The 24,323-nt window shown below is 33.7% G+C and overlaps 5 protein-coding genes across 5 annotated transcripts; 2 read left to right on the top strand and 3 right to left on the bottom strand.

The window, feature by feature from the left end:
- Positions 1–5,006: 5,006 nt before the first annotated feature.
- BIO3 (adenosylmethionine-8-amino-7-oxononanoate transaminase) lies at positions 5,007–6,470 on the bottom strand (the record flags this gene model as incomplete). Its single annotated transcript, XM_041550080.1, has 1 exon — positions 5,007–6,470. The coding sequence occupies one exon, from the start codon at positions 6,468–6,470 to the stop codon at positions 5,007–5,009; it is 1,464 nt and encodes a 487-aa protein (XP_041406014.1).
- A 278-nt stretch (positions 6,471–6,748) lies between these two features.
- BIO4 (dethiobiotin synthase) lies at positions 6,749–7,441 on the top strand (the record flags this gene model as incomplete). Its single annotated transcript, XM_041550079.1, has 1 exon — positions 6,749–7,441. One exon carries the CDS (start codon positions 6,749–6,751, stop codon positions 7,439–7,441), a length of 693 nt encoding a protein of 230 aa, XP_041406013.1.
- Positions 7,442–7,589: 148 nt separating this feature from the next.
- Positions 7,590–9,200, top strand: BIO5 (Bio5p; the record flags this gene model as incomplete). The annotated part of the gene is made up of 1 exon (XM_041550078.1): positions 7,590–9,200. One exon carries the CDS (start codon positions 7,590–7,592, stop codon positions 9,198–9,200), a length of 1,611 nt encoding a protein of 536 aa, XP_041406012.1.
- A 1,784-nt stretch (positions 9,201–10,984) lies between these two features.
- Positions 10,985–12,685, bottom strand: KABA2_03S14058 (uncharacterized protein; the record flags this gene model as incomplete). Its single annotated transcript, XM_041550077.1, has 1 exon — positions 10,985–12,685. The coding sequence occupies one exon, from the start codon at positions 12,683–12,685 to the stop codon at positions 10,985–10,987; it is 1,701 nt and encodes a 566-aa protein (XP_041406011.1).
- Positions 12,686–17,079: 4,394 nt separating this feature from the next.
- Positions 17,080–20,202, bottom strand: KABA2_03S14036 (uncharacterized protein; the record flags this gene model as incomplete). The annotated part of the gene is made up of 1 exon (XM_041550076.1): positions 17,080–20,202. The coding sequence occupies one exon, from the start codon at positions 20,200–20,202 to the stop codon at positions 17,080–17,082; it is 3,123 nt and encodes a 1,040-aa protein (XP_041406010.1).
- Positions 20,203–24,323: the final 4,121 nt, after the last annotated feature.

Below are 24,323 nucleotides of genomic sequence, written 5' to 3'. Positions count from 1 at the left end.
AAGTTAAAAAGTTTATAATTGTTAAAATGGAATATTTAATACGTAATATAATAAACTACAACAATTATGCCACTATTACAAATAGTTTCACATTGGGAAGTCTGGGAACCGTCTGCCCGGCGTTCTAATAATGGATTATTACATTTTGCCATCATGGTGCAAGGGCATCATTCTTCGAGACGGGTAAATATTTAGCCGCTGAGGTGTTTTTTTTAAAAACATATAAAGAGAGCATATTAACTCCAAGGGAAGAACACTCGGTGTATATATTTCCTGCTGTTATAAGACGATTTCTATCGCTCTGGACTTTTTAAAAACAAAACTGAGAGTAGATTGTTAATAAGTATAATTTCATACTATAATTAGTTCATCACTGATAAAATTAATTAGTATACATTTTCCAAGTAACAACCTACATGTTCATGAGACTGGTTCTTCAGCACACAACAAGTGGGTTAGGAGAGCAGGACACGATATGACAAATAACATTATAGTTCATGATAGAATATAAGTGAGAGACTACCATAACAATCGTAATATTATGATAGTTACACACTAATTCCAATGATCCAGTTTACTACTGTGGAGATAGAGTAATATTATTGATGACACAAAGATCGGATATTATACTACAATGAATATTATAATATATAACGAACTAACTATTTTTATTAACATTACGATCAAGTATATATATACATACATGGCAACAAATACATTGAAAACCTACCAATAATGCTTAACTCTAATTCTGGCAATACTCCTCAAGGGTTTAGATATTGAGTCAGAAACTGGCGCTTCGGGAAATATTTCAACTCAACAGTAATACCGGTATATTGAAAAACAATTCTAATATAAATGTTAAGATTAATATGGCTCGTGAACTACATCTAAAATATCTGTAATATCTATATTCATCTCTCTTAAGAAAGAGTGATGATCTAAGAAATATTTTTCCCTTTCTGAATAATCAATCTTGATAGGAACTTTCAAATTTTCTTCTTTATCATAATCCAAATTTTGATAAAAATAACCCAATCTTTCAGCTTTCTTAAGCTGGTCATCTAGAATTTTTGTTTTATTCAAGAATTTAGCAAACATATAAATATGTGTGTCAGGAGGATAATCTTTTTCTAAAATAAATTTTGTCTATTTACCTGAACTCTCTAAACACTTAGCTAATCCTATATTTATTGTTGAGTTGGGTTAATCAACGGAACTTCGGCTTGAACTTAACATCTAAACCTTGAGTGATATAAATAGCTATATGTTTACTCTCGTACCATGTCCTGCTGCTACAGCTTACGCTGGTTTTATCTAACTTCTCATCTCCTTTAATATCGGATGAATATATGTTCCAACGGTTATCTTCAAGTTTTAACAATATTTAACCACTACAAAAATTTTAGTTTTACTTCTTCAGGAAACTGATGATATGGATTGTACATTCGTATATTATACCTCTAGATAATTATTTTTGAAAAAACTTTTGTTGAGTTCTAAACTATTTTCATGATAATATTAAAATGATAATATCAAAGCTTACATATGTTATAGATAATTTGCATTTCTAGATATTTAACTAAATATACACAACTGCCAGGAGTTAAGAAACTTCACACTGTGGCCATGGTTCAACCGGAATGTATTGTGGGTCAGGTGTTAACGAATCTTGATCGAACGGTTCATTATCGAACCCTCTAAATCTACCTGATGTCATTGTATCTTTAGCATTGTTGTTATAGATCTGATATTGGTAAGCATTACCACTTTCATCCCCAAGATAACAGCTGACTTCATGAACTAATTGGCCCCAGTCATATTGCATACTCAAAACACCATTAAATGAATCGACATAATCACCACTAGCTTCAATTCCTCCATTGGAAAAATTTTCCATATTGTAGGACTCGTCCCTTTTCTCATAATTGGTCGAATTACTTTCAGTATGTATAAATCGGGCAAACCATGTAGAGTTGGTAAACGACATGGCAGACATGCGATGTGTCAAACCGTCAGGTCTCATCAAAAAATGAACCGGATAGCCAGTCTGATCATTTTTAACAATAGATAGATTAGAGTGTAGAACGGTTAATGCTGGTAAGCCGGATAGCTCTGCCATTGTGCCTACAGCGGTAGCAACACAGCCGGTTACGCAACCGATTTTGTCGGCGTTTCCAGCTTCATGATTTGCCCAATTATTACACGAAGATGATGTTCCGTAAAGAGAAATACCAGCAAGCGCAACCTTTACCGCTGCAAATATCCACCATAGATATACTATACGTTTCGTGTATGGTGCCAGAGTAGTTGTTGAGTGGTTTACTATTAAGGTTTCACTACTGCTTTCATTCTTAGGATATACCCATCCAGTTGTAAAATGATTTCCAGTTGCTTTATGATTTTCCAGTACTGTATCTACGGTAATAGTTTTACAGGGATGGTAATATCACGCTTCTTATTACCATCTCTTAAATGTCTTGAAATTTCGTCGATAAATAATCTGTTTCGTTCTTCCATATTTTCCAATGTGCGATTAGATTGAGTTAAGAACCATATTCCAACAAATACAAATATAAACAAAAAATATATTAGAAATTTTATTGCATCACGTCTGAATTTAGCAGTACGTTGGTCGTCAGCTTGTTCATCTTCCATTTGGCCTAGTGATTTTTAGAGGTTATCCAGATATTTATTCCGGAGATCGCAGTTATTAAAAAGAAGAGCAAATAAGAATTTAATTCATAGTTTCAGAATGGTAACGACTGCTATATTTATATGAAATTAATGTTAGTAGAAAAACATACATGCGCAACACTCCATTAAAAACTTTGGGAGCCCAGAATGTGAAAAACAAGCACCCGGTCCGTTTTCGAATAGTGATGCAGAAATAAGTAGTCGTTGCTTGGTTTCATTTTTCATAACCCCACCATGAGTGCGTTGGTTCTGCGCGTCAGTTGGCGCAATTAGAAGTAGCTCACCAGTGATGCAAGTCGCTGCCAATTATAGCGTTTTGATGGATTATAAAAGTTTCCGGGAGATACTGTGCACTCTATTTGAAGTTACCAACCTACACAAAAAATCAATTCATCCGATGAAGATCTAAAAAACTGCAGACAGATGATTTTGCATTCAAAAATAATGTGACAGGATACTGTTTATCCTACTCCTATAATTTACTGTTCATTATTTTCTTTGTTGACAGGTGTTCATACCATTTATTAGACCACAGGCACGGAAGCAATGGGTAGAATTTTTTGGCTAGTAATCATGTTTATCCCTACCGTACGCTATTTTTACCCAATTTGGAAATTTTCTATTCATCCTCTGCCCTACATTGAGCCTCTATGTAAGCCCTAATGTAGGCTTTTAGAGCACCAAAATTTTGCTAAGTGCGCATACCTTTGACTGACACACTCAATCGATGAGCCTACATAGATAAAATGTTACTTTTATATGTTCTTCAACTATTTTTTTTTTTTTGACCCAATAGCTTTCATTGTTTGGTGGAGCTAATATTCATATAAAGAGTATTTTTTTTATCAATTCTATATGCATATATTTTATACTAAATACCAATCCTTTTCTTATTTTCTAGTAACAAGAAATCATATAATATTTTCATATATCTTTGTCTTGTATAATTGTTCTTTCAAGAATATTTTCTTTATTTAGAATTTCCTATTTTGTCGTGTCGACATATCTACCCCAAGACGAACAAATATGATCGACAGCGGTATGTCGAGTTGTAACATATTTTTATTTTGTTCTAAGTGACATATGTGTACTATACATTCCAACAATAATATATTTTTATTGGTTGTTACTGAATGACACTGTTAAAAATCTAATGTGTGGTACCCAAAATATTAAGAGTATAATGTACTGAGTTGAATATTCTAAAGGGGTATGGCATAAGGCATTCATGTGAGCAAGAGAATAAATGAAATACGTAGCAAAAGTTGAATACATAGTAAAAATTGTACTTGGTTATTCTAACTGAATAGGCTTATATGACGACATTCGAATATGAGGCTCACGAAGATCGAAAATAAATGAAGCAATCCAATCTGTGAAATATAAAGACAGAGGTTTGAACTACGTAAGTTATATATGAATGACGTCCTTTTGACAAAAAGTACGCAAACATTTCTGTGAGATTGATTGCATAATAAACTTCAAAAGTAGATCAATCAGATAGCCAAGGGGAGGTCTACCAAATAGCATCAATGTTATGTATATTGATGAATACTTTTTGGTGCTAATATTTCTCCAAACCAAGATATTTCTTGTGTCATCACTGTGGTAAAAACTGACTTTCATTAAACCGGTTTTGGCACATCGAAAATTGTCATGTTGGAAATATCTATCGAAGTACAACAAGTTGTATCAATAAACTTCCTATTAATTATAAAAACACGCATAATATTACACTAGGTGTTATTCTTTTTTTTTGAAATTACAAAGATCGCTACATCGCCTTCTGGGACAGGAACAAAACAACGTATTGCAAGGAGACACCCGTTGACTGTTGACTGCTGGGTAACTTTGATTCCACCGCACAAATGACTCCCTTCCTCCTCGCCCCCTGGACGCATCCAAAAATGGCAAAAATAGAAAATGCCTGTTGAAAAAGGGATCTACATTGAACTTACCGCAGAAGTTCCCTCCGATAAGAATCAAACTTTAAAGAAAATGATATAAAAAGGAAGCCCTTAATATAATATAAATAAAATATTAAGTGTTCTTTAATATGCAACTTATATATATTATAAAGAGACCAATTAATTATCGTATTATAAAATGTCCGAATTAAAACAATCAAAACTTGAAGAGACTAATAGAGGCAAACACTCTTTCTCAGATTCTCTACAATAATATATAGTATCAATGGTACACATATATACCGACCTCCAACAACAAACAGAAAAAAACCTCTCTACGATGAAGAATACTGTTGCCTCAAAATATATATAATTATGGGCTGGCACAAACATATCTTCACATCAAATAGAACCAATATGTTTTTCCCATAGTGTTAAAACGTCAATTATGGCTCTAGTGAGAATAGTTAACTCCTTCGAAGTTATGATATAAGGTGGCATAATATAGACAAGTTTTCCAAATGGCCTAATGTTGATTCCCCTATCTACGAACTGATGTTGGAACCATTCTTGATCAACTGCCATATGTAACTCTACAACACCAATCGCACCTAGAACGGCAACCCTCTTGACCATATGGCCCATCCACTGTTTATTTGTTCTTATTGGGACAAACAGTTCCTCGAAAAGCTGTTGTTCAATGTTTCTAACCTGGGATTGCCATTCATTTCTCATTATTATCTCCAGAGATTTATTCGCAACAGAACATGCCAGGGGGTTACCCATGAAAGTTGGACCATGCATAAGTACCCCTTTAGTTGGACTTGAAGGTGAAGAAAGCCCCTTTCCAACTTCTTTAGAAACGACCACTGCGCTCAAAGTCATGTATCCACCCGTTAGGGCCTTCCCAACACACATTATGTCAGGATACACGTCGGTTTGTTCCTTCGCGGGAATACCCAATTGTTCCTGGTACAATTTGCAATGCTTAAAAGCAAATATCTGGCCTGTTCTTCCAAACCCCGTTGCAATCTCATCAAGTATCAGTAGCTTCTCATATTTGTTGCATAGCTTTCGGATATCGATCAGATATCGTGGATGCCAGAAGCGCATCCCGCCGGCACCTTGAACAATGGGCTCAATAATCACAGCAACTATTTCGTTGCCATAGTTTTGCAAATGTTTTTCAAACATTGCCATGTAGGGTTTTGTGTCAACAATATCATTTGACGTATTAAAAACATGTTGCGAAAGTGGCGATGATGGTAGTATGGAAATAGAGGGTGGTGCATCCACATATATGTTACACCTCAGGTAACCATTGAATATGGAGTGAATCGAATTGATAGGATCACAGACACTCATAGCGCCAATGGTATCGCCGTGGTACCCATTACGAACCGTCAGAAATTTATGCTTTGATATGTCTGCCTGCGGATGGGTACTGGCGCTATATTGTAATGCCATCTTCATGGCAACCTCAACAGCCACTGAACCGGAATCGGCAAAAAAACAATGAGCTAATTTTTCGTGATCAATCAATTGGAGCAATCTCTGGGTCAGTTCTACAGCTGGAGAATGTGTAAACCCACCAAACATTACGTGACTCACCTGTTTGAGTTGATCTGTTATTGCTGTATTTAGCTCGTCGTTGTTATATCCATGAATCACAGACCACCATGAAGACATTCCATCAATAAGAGATGATTCTTCTACATTATCAACATAAATTGTACATTTGTTTGCACGTTTTACTGGTAAAACGGTGAGTGGATTATTGAGCGACGTATAGGGATGCCAAATATGTTTTTTGTCAAATTCTAGCAGTTGTTTGGTTGTAGCAGAGTAAAACTGTTCGTGAACCATTTTTGCTATAAGTCGTTGAGTAGTGGTGTATATTTATAAAGGGAAATCGTTTGGCAAACGTCCCTCAAGATTTAAGCACATAGCCCTATTTATATTCAATTGTTTGGAGATAATATCGTGTGATATTCACGTTGATATTTCCTGCCATACACATCTGAAAACCACCAGTTTTGGATCCCCAAAGTATATAAGCCACTCGAATATTTTATATTTCCAGTAACTGTTCACTGTATCTTCCCTCTCCCAATCCACTCAGAATCCTCAACTCGCCAAGCTTGATGCCCTCTACCCAACCCATAATTTTTGTTACCGGCACAGACACGGACGTAGGAAAGACATTTGTTTCGGGTTTGCTCGTCCAAAAATGGCACGCCAATTACTGGAAACCCATACAAACCGGACTGGAATCAGACAAAGGTGATTCATGGACAGTGTCACGTTTCTGTTCCACCCACAAAACTTCGAGCTGGAATCCAACAATATTCAAACCAACGGTCGAACTGAATAAACCACTTTGCCCATTGGATGCTGTTAAATGCGATGCTAACAGCAAGCAAATCAGCTTGAAAGATTTTATTTTACCAGATGACACTGCTGCTGCGCCATTGGTAATTGAAGGTGCAGGTGGGATATTTGTTCCATTGAATGACAAACTTGAAATCACATCAGATTTGATTGAGAGAATCAAGGAGCAGACCAACAGAACTGTTTATATTGTTGTGGTTGCAAGAAGTGGTCTGGGAACTCTTAATCACACTCTTCTAACGTATGGCCATTTACAAACTAGGGGACTAAAGCAGAATGTCCTTGGGTGCATTCTTAATGGACAGCAAGACCCGTTGAATAAACAAACACTTGAATTATTTGGTGTAACGGTTATGGCTGAAATTCCTATTTTAGATACAGAATCCCAACTAAGTTCTACTCTTGATCGAATTCCGCCACTTGAAAGAATTGTCGATGAATCATAATAGTGAGATTCAATTAGAGCACATAAAAAATATAACTTTATATATCTGAACTCGAGTAAATACTTTTCATATATAAACAAAAGAATTTTTATATGTATCTCTTAATAAAATACCAAACGCCCCCTCCACCATCAATAAAGGAATTCCCATGATTAAAGGAAATTCTGCAATCTCTATCACAGAGATCAAAGAAATCGATGGTAGTAATAACCTTACAAGGAATTTTAAATGGCAGTCATTGCTTGGAATTGCATTTTCACTTACAAACTCCTGGCTAGGAATTTCTTCTTCGTTGAGTGTGGGAATATCCAGTGGAGGACCTGTGCTTATAATATATGGTCTGATTATTGGATTTTTGTTTTCACTTATATGTGCATTCACTCTATCCAGTTTTGCAAAATTGCTACCAAACAGTAGCGGACCTTGTTTTTGGGTATTGAAGTTATGTGAGGAGAATAGTGGTATTGATAGTGACCAATCAACCGTCGAGATAGAGGACGCCACCTCTCTATGCACGGTCGAGACTCTCAAATTAACTCTTCTGCAAAGGAACCTAGGTCTCGTTACCGGACTATTAAACTATTTTGGTGCTGTCTTCACAACTGCAAGTATTTGTTCTTCTCTATCCTTCAACATATTGGGCATGTATGCTGCATCTCACCCGACATTCGAATTGAAAAAATGGCACACTTTCATAACTTACCAATGTCTAAACATATTTATATTGATGGGAAACTTAAGGTCAAAACCCTTACCATGTATCCTAAAATGTGGTCTTTACCTCTCAGTACTTACTTTTTTCTTAACCTTTATCATGTCGATGGTCTCACGTTCAAACAGCCGCACCGATCCTTGGCCTTCAAGTTCCTCTATTTTTGGAAAATTTCAGAATACTACAGGATGGAGATCATCAGGAGTAGCATTTATTGTAGGTTTGATAAACCCTTTGTGGGCATTTGTGGGTATCGACTCGGCTACCCATATGACAGATGAGGTTGGGCATGACAAGGCCAGAGTACTAGTGCCTCGAGTGATATTTACCACCGTTGTTCTGGGATTCCTGACCAGTTTTGCATACTCTATCGGTATGTTTTACTGTATCACTGATAGGGAAAGAGTACAGGGGTCTATATTGCCTATTCTTGAGATTTATCAACAAGCAACTAGCAATAGAAACCTCAGTATATTCATGCAAAGTATGTGTACATTATGTGGGTTGGTATGTGGAGTTGCGTCCAGTACTTGGCAGAGCAGAATTTTATGGAGTATTGCGAGGGACTTCCGTCTGATTGATAGGAGGTTAGGAAAGGTATCAAGCGCTAAAGTTTTTTCGTCGATTGTTGAAGTGCATTCCAGGTATCAAACACCGCTAAAAGCTCTTTTACTCTCCCATTTTCTAATAGTTATCATTGGTTGTATTTTCATGGTTTCCACAACAGCTTTCAATGCGATTATAACAGCCAGTATAACTCTACTTTTTATTACTTATGCAATTCCATCTTTTATCTTCCTTGTAAAAAGACCCACATTTTTCCTAGAGAATTTGAGTGGGATGAATTCTAACTTAGATGGTATTACCCACAAAAGTCTGGGATGGTTCTATCTTGTTATACATTCATTATGTACCCTTTGGGCCTTGTTTTGTCTTTTTTTTTTCTCCCTCCCATATGAACTTCCAGTGAGTGCAAAATCAATGAATTATGTTAGCGTTGTGTATGGTGTCGTAACACTAATAATTTTCATGATAGTAAATAAATAAGAAGCTACTTTGAGAGGTGATCACAAATTAATATATTTTGGTAGTCGATTTATTGTTTAAGGAATAGGTTTGTTTTGGTACGTTTTTGGGGTGGTAGATGCCTTTCGCTCTTAGTATATTTGGATATGTTCATAACTTGTGTTGTGTCTCTCGTTCTTCTTATTGTACAGCCTTTTCTCTGTTTGAATAAAATAAAAAACATTATACCAACCGTATCCCTGTACAGCAACGAAGGGGCATAGAATAATGAATACATAGTTTGAGTAGAAACAGCAATCTGATATATATTTAGAGAATCAATACTATGCACTTATTTAAACAGTTTCTATTCGAAATTATATTAAAATAGTACGACGTAACGTGTATAAAATCATGAAAACAAAACTTGCAATAGTGAACATCATAGCACCATAAGACGTACCACTTCCGGCACCATTATTAGCAGAGGTAGAGCTTTTACTGGCAACCCTTGATGAAGAGGCAGAGGCCACACTGGCCCATGATTCATATTGGGAGTGCTTTGAAGCAACAGAAGAATCAGCAGAGTGTGCAGCCCAGTAAGATGATATTGAAGCAGTGTTGTTTGAGTAATAAATATACTGCATGAAGAAGGGTAACTAGCTTCATTTGCAATTATAGAGCACTAAGGTACGTAATAATAAAATGGATTTAATGTTCGTTTGGTTTTTTAAACCTTTTATGAATCTTCTACAGGATTATGTCATCATAATTTATGCAGTAATGAGCATGATATGTAAAAAAGTGTAAGATAAAAATATCTTCGGCTCATATATTTTTGTTCAATTTTGAATAAGTTAAAAACTGTAAAAGAAATGCATAAAGTATGACTTATTGTTGACGTAGATTGGCAAGAGAGTAGATCCTAATATGGTTTGGATTGGGAGCAATTGTCATTTCTATAAAGATCACCTGTATAATTTCTATTCGTTAATCCATTATATAAAGTAGTATACAAGCTAATCCTATAAATATATAGATAGATACCCAGATATATCTCGAGGAGATAGTATCTCTTTAATAACTGAAGTAATGTACAATGGGCATCTCATCGCAGGAAAAGTTTTCTTGAAGCGCATCGCGCGTTATCGGAAAAATATCTTCCGATAGTTTTTCCGATATTATAATAAACGTGTCACGTGTTAGTTAGTGACCACGTGATCCATTTAGAACAGCTGCTATAGAACATACTTGTATGTTCTATCTGTTCATGAATTGTTACCATAATAAGTATCGCTACTTAATATTTCCACAACACTTATAACATAAACCTATAAGCTAACTTTCAAACTGGAAAGATCATTTTTATACACAAATTATGTTTTACATTGAACTTTGGATAATTTTTGGTATGTACCAACACTACATCCTAAAATATAAGTTAGTTATTCCATTATATATAGACAATAACATAGGAATCATTCCTCGACATGTTCTTCCATTTGTCATGTAGATATACTAGAGAGCATATTGGTTACTCACTAATTTAGATTAATATATTACAACATGATTGTTTCTTCTAAGATTGACACACCACAATGCTACATATAGCTTATAGAAGTGTTTATTCTGCTCATAACCTAAATTACACCCTTTACTAGCAAAAACAAAAAACAAATATATTATATTATTAGTATGTATAGATAATATCTAAAGTGGTCATATTTATTGAAGTTTTATGAAGGGTTGACAACGTCAACAATTTTACTAGATGTTTGTTGTCTTGCCTTTTTCGAATTTTAAATATATAGCATTCATTAGAGTCCCTAGATAAGAATCATAATTGAGAAGAAGCAGAAGGACAGCAAATCAACACTTTGACTTGCAGCAAGGTTTGGAGACTCCACTAGAATGGCAGTTGAAGGAATAACATGGGAAATTACTTTAGTAGGATTGTCACTGCTATATAAAAATTCGTTTCTTGGCGGTATCTCTGTTGATACCCCTGGTAACTCTGAATATATGTGAGGAGCAACTTCGATAATTTCTTGACCATTGTAGGTAGTACTTTGTGTTTTCTCTAAACATCCAAACTTACAGCTTGTAACTTTGTTTAAGATGGTCGACTCAACGGTTGTATACATAGACCATACCTTACCTGTTTCTCCTTTTCCATTGTTAGAAAGTTGAGTTGCAATTGTTGTTGAGGTAAATGTATTTATGTTTCCATCATTCGCAGAACTAGATGACCGCTCAGTTCCGATTTCAATACTCGTTAAAGATTTGGAACTAGATTCTATTGGACCGAATGTCGTAGTTTTAATAGTAATTTCATTGTCATCAATACCCGATTTTGAGGACCAGGGTCCCGGTGGTGAAGTATTATTTGAAGAAACAATATATGATGGTTCAATGGTTTTGTACGAGCTCAAACTCGTAAATATATTGCTGGTCATATTCTTCGATGATGCCACGTCCTTTGAAGAGGATATATGAGAATGCGTAGATGATGATTGAGACAGTGAGAAGGATGGGTCACTGGATGATAAATTTGATACTGAAGGGAGATTTGAAGAATATTTGTATGTAGAAGATTCAAAACTAAACGAGGATGTTAAGGTTGAGGATGATGTTACGGTTGAGGATGATGTTAAGGTTGAGGATGATGTTAGGGTTGAGGATGACGTGATCTTTAAATCAGGAACTTTAATTAAGTAAAGAGTTTCATAAACATTTCCACTTAAAGAATCTGAATAGGTATTTGTAGAAGTATAGTATGTTTCGGTATAAGTGCCAGTCCAGGTTTCAGAAGAGGTTGTCTTGATGTGCCAATCATCACAATTACTATCTTCTACTTGGTACAAAAATCTATCTAATGATTCATGCTTGGTTCCGTCAGGATCGATCATGGTCAGGTTTAAAACAGCATCACCATATCTATTTGCATAACTTAGGTATAAACTGTAGGTAAATCCTTGAATAAGATATGCTGAACCATTATTAGGATATTTAGTAGGAGCATCTGGACTGTTTACTAGTAAAAATATATCAGATTCCAAGTCGGTATCAAAATCGTCACAACAGTAGAACTCTATTTGATAATCAACACTGAACGCAGCCGCGGAACCGTTACTTGTCTCTAAGTTAAATATATAATTTCCTGTTTTAGGTGGAACAAAAATCGAATTAACAACAAATGTGAAGTTTGATATTGTAGTATGATACCCAAAAATTTCACCCTGAACAACAGTATATTCTGGCGCTCCATTAATAAATGAGAAATTTGGGCCATTCTCCCATGTGGTAGAAGTTTCGTAACCCTCACTGATATAAAAGTCAGTTAGTCCAGGATATGGATCGTAACCGGGCGAGTAACCTCCCAACTTATAGGATCCAAAATTGATACTAATCCCCTTTTCTAGAGGTTCGGGATAATACCACAGTTTGCATGAAGGGAGTGAGGAATTCTGCGAAGTAGAAAAGGCCAGGTTAATTATTACAAAGAAACTGAAAATGATTATTGACATAGCTGTAAGTTTGATTATCTTTCGGTTTGTTTTTTAGATTATTTTACCTAATTCATTAAATAGTTTGAATCGGTAGAAATATAGAGAGAATGGAAACTCCAATTAGAGTTATTTATATATATATATATATACTCTTCCCAACGATTCAGTATTGTTGTGAGCTAATTTTAAAACTCCCTATAATTGTGCCTGTCCTGGGTTATTTTGTCTCTCATACATATGCGTACTCTAAAAAGTAGTTTAAAAATAAAAAAGTTCATATTGCATCTAGTTTCATGAACGCTATTTTACAGGGAATACGATTTGAACATATAGTCGAAAGATGGAAAATCCATTTATAACGGTCGTGTATTCTTGAAATTGTGGCTCTGATTTCTTTAAACCAGTTAATATTATGGTACAACGTCCAGTGATTGACGGTAAATCCAGCAACGATGGTGTTCATGAACTCAAAAAATTAATAACATTCACTGGATAGAAAATGTAGAGTGCCTACTGATATCTTTTGTAAATCCTAGTTAGTTTCCGGTAATCTCTACAAGGACTGTTGAGATTGTGAGACGTGAGTAGGATGGGTAGCATATTTTGCCGGCCGTATTCTTTCTTTTTTCGGTAATCGGCAGTTCCAAAGTAGAGAAATGGCTGCACTTACTATATTTTTTCAGGAACATACGTACAGTGGTGCTATAACCCTTCCTGAAAAATATAGTCCGATCAGACCACTTCAGTAGTAATTAAATTTACAATTACTCCTCTTAGCAACATATATAAGTATCTTGTTGGGATAATATTTGGCAGGTAGTAAATAAGATTACCTCAGAGTTGTCGACTGCACTGGGAATCAATGAAGTTAAATATAACCATATTTAATGTTTTTGTTTTTTTCTGATCTCTACCGGATTATAACACATTTACACTCCTCTCTTTTTGTTAGTAAGTATTTCTTTTAGTGAAAACAATAAGATTATATTAGATCAATAATTGGGCCACCTGTTTCCAAATTCTTATTCTGTGTATAAGTGTATCTATATTTGTTGAAAAGGGTATCATTTGGTTTGAATAATATTTTTGAGAAAATCATTCCATTTAAAAATGGAATACTTCTCCTGCAGTATAATCTTAAGGTACTTGGTAAATCTCTGAATTATTACATCCACAACGTTATTACATATTGTAGGGGGACGGACGCTGTTACGACATCAAATTCAGTTAAGAAAATTTAAGAATAGAAAAGGGAAATAAAAGAATTTGGTGTATGTTTGTGGAGCCTTAAACCTTATCTTTCCATTTGTATACAAAAGTACAAAAATAATTTTAAGTAATGTAACGCGAATTCATGTTTATTAAGATAACATATGTTAGGTTTATGAGAGTAATAATTTTTATATGAGTGCTATGTATAAGCTACGGTACTCTGGGATGTTTATTATAGAGAAAGAAATCCAAAAACCTACGTAAGCTATTTGTAGGAATTACATAGCGTGCAACGATGCATTACTTGGTTATCCCTATAAATGTATATATCTCAAGAATCAGAAAATATCCAGTATTAATTCCAATCAACTATGTGTATCATGATACTACATCAGAGTCTATGATCACCGTCATCACCTGTTAAAAGAATACCCGTTCTTATCTTGGAACTGAATTGGCCGCATGAGGCTCCAAATTTTGCCCCTTCCTCCCATTGGTTGAAACCACATAACTGACACCACAGGGAAGGAGACCATTACTGGCATCCAATTGAATGATGCATCTTTATTACATGAACCTGTATATGCATAATTCCATGGGATAATGGCTTGCCTTTCGTCTTTGGATACGTCGTTTGTATCTGTACAATTAGTTAATTGATACTAGGGGTGCCACCAATATTCCTGATCCTTCAATTCTCTTTTTTTCTTTATTAGTCAGGTTATACTTCCAATTGTTAAGTTTACCATTGACAATTTTATTGGTAATTTTTAACTCATGTTTGCCTTGTAAAATAACATGGAATTAAATAATCTATCATTAGCTCAGATTATATATATATATAACTCATATGGATCGTAGGATCTTCAAAGGATATCCTAGCTCTTTCACTACCTGATACTATCACACCCTGTATACTATTACCTTGGTCCATTTTATTTATTTCATTGCAATTATAAATAAAATTTCAATTTTTGTCAACAAATTCTTTATTTACTAGAAAGTGTCTGGGAAAATTATTGATGCGATTTGGGTTTGTACCAATTTTATTTTTATTTTTTCCAGTTTATTCTGAACTCTTCGCTCTTTTCTCAGAGATTGATTTAGGAAATGCTCTGTCAAAATCCACAATAATACTTGAATATTCGTCATTTGATATAGTCAAACATTATAAAATTGTTTCCAACTTTTTTATACTTCAATGACAGCATAAGCTTGGTACATGTCAGGATAGTCAAGATTATTTATGAACTTGTCAGCTTTGATTACTTCAAAGTGGACCCTCTAATGAATTCATTTTTTCTTGTAGTCTATTCTCTGCATGTGTCACAAACTTCCTGTTTTTTAAAAACAAATATTGAATGACATTGGAGAGCATATATTATCAAATTACAGAAAACGTAAGTTGTTATTGTAAGAAACTTATATCACTAGTAGTAAAATATTCTTTATTTTCCTTTCCAATATCAGTCTTCATTAAAATGTGTTGAAAGGTGAATTTAGGAATATTAAACATGTTTGCAGTTTCTCTCTGGGAGACTTCGTCTGCCCCAATTTCGTTTAGAGAATTTTAGGAGTGTCTAAAATTCAGCTAGGTGTTAAACATGTACCAAGTATTCCATCATCCTTCATATTATCTGGATGATGGGTTGACCCTAAACTAAGTGGTTGTTTATAATAAAAATTAATCAGAGACACTTAATAAAAATCTTTCTGTAACTTAAGCAGTTTTTTCAAGAAAAAATAGCCGATTGTTATTTCACTAAAGGTAATCTGTTTGAAACCTAATTCATACATTTGAAACACAGTTTCAAAGTACACAAGATTACAAAACATATATTCTGAAGACCTTATAGAAAGTTCCAAAATAAAATAAAACGTTTCTAACCTTCGTATTAGTATGATATAGTTTGTTTGTTTTTATGCTTGCATTATCATATATTGCGGATACGTTATACAAAATTATTTTATATCTGATAAGGATATAAATGTAACTTATATACATTCAAGAGATGTAATATCTAATGTTTTAATTTTATCTTCCTTGTTCAATATTTACATATGTGCGCATAATAATTATAGTATCTGGATCTATATTGTTCTCATATATGTAGACTATTTAAGCTATAGTTGCAATAGAAAAGCAAGGCTTTTGTATATATTTATGGGGGTGTTCAACACCTATCCACTTTTGTCCTGAACGGTCCATGTAGGTGGACCATCTGCCCCACTCGAGTATGCCGATATTGGATCTCGTTTTATCTACTGTATTGAAGAATAAAGTACGTATTAATCATTAAATTTTTATATTTTACATTGATGCATTATTCAAAAAATCTTCATAGACATGATCTGAAGTAGTTGATATTTCATAATATAAGTTAACTTGTTTTTACCTAACAGTACTATTAGTTTGTTGCTGGATTGGCTCACTCTAAGCGTTAGTACATGCAATGTTAAAACCCATTTTATAAGTTAATCCGTACCTAAAGTAACTTAATATCATGATCATTTCTTATATTAAATGGAACATATTAAATTGGAGCTTAAAAGATTGGTACCATATGAAGTTTTATCTTTTGGAGGATATTCCAGTTTGTAAAATTTTTTAGTCTTTCTTAAAATTTCCCAAGTATTATAAATTATATTCTTTTGATCTTTTAAACATAAACTAAAGATACAAAAAACATTGGGAATGGATATATTATGATTCCATAAACCAAAACATTTATATAGGGTTGATAATATTTTTATTTTATTTTATTTTCTTGTTCACACTAGAATATTTCTATTTCAAATTAAATTAGATAAGTTGAGTTTATTATCGTACACTATTCATGCCTGGTATTATAGTTTTCAGTCGTTCGCATTTTAATTAGCTCTTCTAATACCATCTTAGAGAATAATCATTTAGGAAGAAGAGAAAATCATGCTACGCATATTAAGTTCAACTTTTTCATAATTATCCAATATTACGAAGTTAGTGAAAAATGTTAAATTTGGTCGTAATAAAAAACAAAATTTTCCACATTGGAGCGTAAACAAATTTATAAACAACAGTTTTTACTAAAACTAGTTATGTTAGACTTGGTATAATTTAATTCAAAAACTAGAAAAGGTTGAATATATTCAAAACATATATATAGATAGATAAAAAAACTATGTATAAGAAAAAAAAATAACAATTTTAACATACTTGTCTAAACCATAAAGTTTAGTAATACTAAAATTGTGCTAAATATGTAGTTAATGTTTAGTGTCGACCCACTTCCATGATACGTAGACACTGAAGGATCATTATTAGAAGCTAATGATGGGTAATTACCATCATTTAATGTGGATTTTGAGTTTGTATTTGAACTTAGAATTATGGGAGTTGATGAGGCGATTTGGGCCATTGTAATACTATTTGTGTTTGCTTCAATCGAAATTGTTGGATCTATTTTTCCAGAATTAGTATCAGCTGCTAAAGAATTTGTGGGAATAGCATTAGATGAAGTTTTCTTGCTGCTTGGATCAATATCCGATGATAATGAACTAATCGAGGCATTATCATCAATAGATTTTATACCTGACGCCATGACTAAAGATATTATTGATGGCTTCTTTGATACATAGTCATAGGATTCGGTTCTGTAATTCTCAGTATTATGGTTTGCTTCGATACTTGAACTAGCACTATACGAACTGATTGATTTAGAGCTTAGAAGTAAGTTTTGAGTTCCGGATAATGTAGTACGTTGTTGTATTTCTGGGGTAGGATTTTCAGAAATTCCAATTGAAGTTGTATATTGATTGTCATTTCTATTGGAGGATAATAATGCATGTTGCTTAGTTTGAGCAGCTGAATTTGATACATGTGAAATTGGAGTTGATTTTGAAATATTCTCGTCGTTCGAAACAATACCTGATGAATCAGATAAGATCACTTGGCTGGGCATAATTGTTCTAGTTGGAACAACAGAAATTACTGTATATTCCTCAGTGAAGGATATGGTGACAACATTTTCTATGGTTTCTTTCGAGAACGAAATTGAGTCGTATTTTGAGACTATAAATGAAGTTGAAATTTCTTCAGTAGTAGTGAAGCTATTTTTCGGTGTGGATGATGGCACGAGTTTAGCAGTTATAATTGATGATGACGTCATTTTCGCATGATCAAATGTAGAAGATATATCATTATTTTTGTAGGTCGATGGTGTGTATACGTGATCGGTCGTAGTTAATTCGTTAATCTTGGTAACTACTGAACCTGCATAATCTATTGAAGTTGGAGATATGGTAGGTATACTTGCTTCTGAATAGCCCAAATTCATAGATATAATTGAGGATTGCGGTAACAATGTTGAAACAGTAACCAAACTACTATTACTATAGTGAATGATCTGTGTATAAGGAGTTTCGGTATTTGATGAGACTCCGTTTGTATGATAAAGTGAAAACCCTCCAGCTGACGATAAGTAAATGCCACTGGCTGAGGGTTGATAATCTACCATGTTAGTATTTGAAACTTCGCCACTCATAGATGTTGTCATTGTTGATGGTATATTATATATATTTGATTGTTGAGAAATGTCAGTAGGTTTCTCAATATTCGAACCCTCTATGGTATCCACAAAAGAAAACGAGTCACTGTACGGATCACTAGCTGTTAGGCTATTGGTTAGATCGAAATTTATCGAACTATCATAATCTATTGTTTGGGTAGTAGCTGCAACTATAGTCCAGTTCATTGTTGATTCAGTTGTAACGGTTTTGGGTATTTCAATCGTAGAAATACTCTTCATGATAGACACAACCGTAGTATTTTCAATATATGTAACAGGGCGGCCAAGCTCACTCTCACTCATGGTCAATACTGAATCACTAGATACAACTTCACCATTCAAAGTCGAAATGGTCGACTCTGCAAAACTAGATACATCTGAACCACCGCTAGAATACGACATATCACTTACCTTATCAGACTTAATATTTGAACTGTAGTAAGACGAACCGTTGGAATCAGTTACCATCGAGGAATTGGAGGTGTAGGACCCAGACATCATATCTGATGGACTTAGGGTCACAACAGATCTACTACTACCACTCATTGAATACGAGCCAGAAGCACTAGAGTTCCGTGCCTTGTCCTCTGGTGAGAGCGAAGTAAATCTGCTAGACAAACTTGTTTCAGAGCCAGAGGTGTTTCGCATAGTACTGTTGTACAAAACACTTGTACTAATGTTACTTAATGTAACCGTAGATATTTGCAGGAATGTACTGTTCAACGAAGGGAAAGTGGTAGAATTGGAACTCGAACTGGATATTGCCATAGTTGTGCTAGCGATTTGCTTTGTACTCATCAAACCATCAGAACTAGAACTACTTGGTGAACTGCTTGATGTACTGCTCGACGGAATTGACGACTTCGATATTGAACTTTTAGCAGAACTCATTAATGAATAGAGGCTAGATGATAGTGGTGATGATGAAGATGTGCTGGTCGGTCCATTCGTCGAAAAGTCCGTTCCTGCGATACATATGGACGACGATTCGTACGTGTCATCCATATAGGAATATACCATAGAACCCCAGTTTGAAACTACTGTTCCATCTGGTAATGTTAATGATGTTCCCAAACGTGCAACCGATTTCATATTTACATAAACAATTTTCACTGGGTAATAATTACCTGCCCTTAAGAAAATATTAGATGAAACAGTTGGTGCAGAATAAGTGCTGGGCTTAAGACTAATAACATCACTGTAGTACACTGAGCCAAAATTTTGATCAGACTGGGCGCAACAATCAAATGCGACTGTTGAACCAACAGTAATTGATGCTGCATCATCGATATTGTTTAAAGAAAAGACATAATTTCCTGTCTGCGGAGTATATAGATAACCAGAAAGCTCAACAGTAATATTTGAAACTGTGGTACTAAACCCAAACATGTCAATATTACCGACAGACTGATCATCCGTATTTTGACAAGCGCGAGAACCGCAGACTAAAAGGTTACTACCAACAGAAGTTAAACTAGATGATAAAGGACAAGTTAATGTATATAGATTTTGGATACATGGTCTAACATAATAATTCGGATCAATAATACCGTCGGAAGCACCAATTGGGGAATTAAGCATATAATCTTGTTGGATATAAAAGTTACTATCAGTTGCCTGAGTAGAATCAATAGGATATGGGAAAAATCTTGCGCTGAACCCTTGAATACCAGGACCTGTTGGTATACAAGAAATTTTATCATTTGATGTACTTGTTGAAGGATGCAAGAACCCTAAAAGGAAATCAGGGAATAAGTGCAATAAAGATACTAACATATGCGCAATATTTTCTTAGATCACTCTTGAGATGAGTTAAGGATAAAGGATAAAATATAAACTAACCAGAAAAAAATCGAAAAAAATAAAATAAAGGAATTTAGAATAATCTATTGGTATATCTTTCAGCTGTATACTCGTCTAGCGACCGTTTTGTAGATGTGTGGTTGTATAGGAATATTAAAATAAACGGATAAAACCATGAATCCATAGGATCCACCAACTCTCTAACATCGACAGATATATATATATATCAGATGAGATACAAAGTTCTAAATAAAACGAAATTTGCTAATTAGGAGATGGAAGGTATGGTTCTATGGAGGAAAAAATACTTCTAAAAATTAAAATATATTAACCCCTACCAATTAAATGAAAAACAATATAGGAGAGCTCCTTAATTACAGAAGAAGGGTCAAAAAAAACATAAACGGTTGTTTGAATCAGCATTACAATACAACTTTGGGAGTTACATTTGGTTGACATCAAGATAAAAAAAAGTTAATTTATTTGGATTTTCTAATTTTAGAGAACCAGGAACTTTTATGGTATATGTTATTATCGTACAGCATTCATACAGTATAATTAGGTAAATGTTGGCTTTGAAGTTTCCATTGTAATTTAGAAAAAAGCATGCACGAAATCTGCAAAAGAAAATATTATTCTTTTTTTGGACACATATCTCGTAGTCATTATCTTAAAATTGATATCTCATCTCATACTAAGAAAATTAACAACCAATTTTGTGAAAGAAATGCTTATATGTTGTTTCTTACTTCAGTAAAAATACTAGCGTAAATCAGTGAATTTAGGGTAAGAAATATTTTAGGGACTCAGGAAATCCGTAGACCCATTGCACGTGTCAAAAATTACGCCAATAATTTTGTTATTTACATGTCATTGATTTACATTACTTCTTGGGAGTTCTCTGACTATGATTTTAATCGACTTTGTATAAGCACAAAAAGGAAGTAAAATCGCAGATCTAAATGTGTGTTGTTCTGCTAGAGTTTTGTTTTTTCATAGGTAAGTGAGTACCATTAATTTTTGAATAAGCATCATCTCATCTAAAAATGATTGAAGGGTGTTTTCTCACAGTTCTCCTATTGGTTAGTTTTTTCACCACCACCATTTTCATCATTCAATGTGCGAATTTCTCAACGTTTACAGAACAGATATTTTCTTGTGTTTTCATCTTCAAGATTATTGAACAAAAGAGTTGCAAATAATGATAGTTAAAAATAAAAGGATGACAACGTTGTTGACTGGGTATTAAATTTCACTATAAATTTCAAGTAGAAGTTGTTTCATAGGGAGGAAACAATGGTTATGAAGTTTCCCTAGATAGTCCTTTCTTTTCCTTGAAAGGGAATAAATGAAATCAGGAGGAATGTATGACTTTCACCCGCCAACTGTTCCACCCGTTTCTAAATTGGCGATAAAAGTGATTAATTGGAAAACAATAAATGCATATTCACTGCTAGAATACCAACGCGATTATTATTTTTTTTAATTTATTTTTATTTGTAATTCTAATTTGTAATTTTAATTTTTTTTCTTATTGTATATTTTCGTATCATTTTATATAATATGGTGTATGAGCGGGAGGAAGACAAATAATGTCTATTGTCAAAATTTTCTGTTATTAAAAAATTTACAATTATTGTTATTCATTGTCTCGTTATTTTCTTCTTTGAACTCTGTATTTTGATTATCTTATTCCGTTGTTAAAAATAAATAAAACAAGTGTACCTCTCCCATTTGGGAGGTTATACAGTACCCAATATGAATATAGAATATTCGAAAGACATAGTATCATCTATTAGATCAGATAAAGAAGTAATAGAAGGGGGAGTGGGAATAGTACCAAAAGTAGATGATAGTAATCTGATTGTGGACTAAGGGGCGTAGGATGCGAAATCTACGTACTGGTAAAACTTCAATATCAAAAACACAATATAGCCCCCTTATTCAACTTGATATAATAACAAAGAAGAAGGCAGACTTAACTTGACATAATGTAATGTCTACCAGGAAAAAAAATAAGATATTACTTCAGAAATAATATTTTGTATAACTTCCTCATTTTAAGCTAATTCGGGGAGAATAATGTATGTTAGGTATGTACGTTTTCTCCTGCGTATTCATTGATAGCAGTTGAAATAGAGCATTCTTGCACTCTTTGTTTTTTTAAATTAAAAAAAAGAACTATTGAATTTATTGTTTGGTGTTTTTTATTGGGTGGCAAGAAAGAACGAAAGTAAAATAAAACAAAGCAAAAAAAAAATATTCACGAAAGTCCGATCACTCAGGTTTTGAGCAGTCGAATTAACAGAGACTTGTACACACAAACAAACACTTTTGAACAGAACATTGATAAAGAAGAATGGAAGAGGTAACAATAGATTTCGATATATTTATGTATTTCTTTTCTGTTCGGTACTGTACCGTTTGGAGTCATGAGAAGAGGAATGAAAAGAATTCTTGTAACATACATAGGTCAAATAACTATGTAAAATTTTATTTTAGTTACTTATCTTGTGATAGACCGTTATTTCCGTCAATGGAGACCCAGAATGATGGAAGAATGAAGAGACTTCAGCCACTGAGTCAGGATATCTGCATCTTCTTGTAAGAAATAATGAGATAATGTTGGATGGCCCCAAAAACAAAAACAAAAGAGAATTTAAACAATTTTGGAGTGGACGAATGCAATCATATTTATGCCTAAATTGGTATATAGATGAATGTCTGTATATGTCCTTAATCTTGCATGATGTCATGTAATATTGTTTAGATAATTAGTGTATAATATATTAGAGCAAGTTTGTTGATAACAAGAATGGTATACATTGGCCTACTGTTGTTTTTTGACTGTTACGTTGCACTTGTAGTGGTGTCCATCAAGATATATTTCTTTTTCGAACACATAGAAGAGACAAAATTATAAAGGATTTGAGGTCTTATTCAAAGTATGATAGGATTAACTTTTTGCACTATTCACACAGTAGTAGTCATATAGTTCAAATTTTTAAAGAAAAAACAAAGAATGTTATCAAAACCGTTATTTGCGAAATAGTCAAAAAAAAAAATGAAATAATAACTTAGAGGAAAATTACTTATCGTTCAATGATAATCCATTTGTTTATGGAGGGCTAGGCTAGAAATAGTACGATATAATTTTACAGCATGATCATCATGTCTTTTTTACCACTGAATTTTGGTGATTTCCAAAGAATTCATTTAGAGTTACATGTAGATGGTTGTATCCCATATACGGAACAAACTTAGAGTGCTGAGGAGGGAATATACATTTTATCTAAAACTAAAAGAGAATCAATCTCGATTTTTATCTTTGTTCTCCTTTTGCGAATGCATATTTTTATGTATTGTTAATCCCTTGGTGTTCAGAACAAGAGTATCATTTTGTTAAAAAAATACATTTTCTATCTTTTTTTTTGCTTTTTGGAGTTAGAGAATTCCGTATGAAATACGTCGAAGCTCTTTTTAAGGGCTCTTGAGTTACTTTTTGTAACTTAGTTTGTCTCTACTTCGTAATGTTTGACCATGGAAACCTCTTACAACATGTCGTGTTTATAATCAATGATTTACATATGAATGATTTTCACGAGACTCCGTATGGGTAAATCTTTTTACCAATTGTAGTAATACTAAAACTTCTAGACATGCTCAGGAATACATGTTTTTTCTTCAGAACAAATCAATCGTTGGTTCTTTTGGACTCTTAAAAAAGAAGTACGAAGAAGGAAGCGCAGAAAAATAACTTCTCTTTACTTACAAAGAGTTCAAGATATTGAACTAATAAAGCCGAATTCTCGGTTTTCTTAGAGTTAAGTCCGTAAGGATCGAGAATGAAATGTGTTTGTATGTGAGTATTTTCTTGATTAAACTAAATAAATTTAAATAATACGTCAACAACCCTAGTATTTTGGGGATGGTTACTAATAATATATTACTAACGAGATTACTTTCTGTTATAGTTGAGTTTTTTGACTTACTATTTTTTAACGTTTTTCTTCTTTTGTTTTGGACACATTTGATTGACAACATCGAATATTCCAAATAAAGTTATTCTGATTATCACCCCTTGTTATTGACGT

Source organism: Maudiozyma barnettii, assembly GCF_903064755.1.
Source record: "Maudiozyma barnettii strain CLIB 1767 genome assembly, contig: KABA2_03, whole genome shotgun sequence".
NCBI lineage: Eukaryota > Fungi > Ascomycota > Saccharomycetes > Saccharomycetales > Saccharomycetaceae > Maudiozyma > Maudiozyma barnettii.
This window is presented reverse-complemented; position numbering and strand designations above follow the sequence as displayed.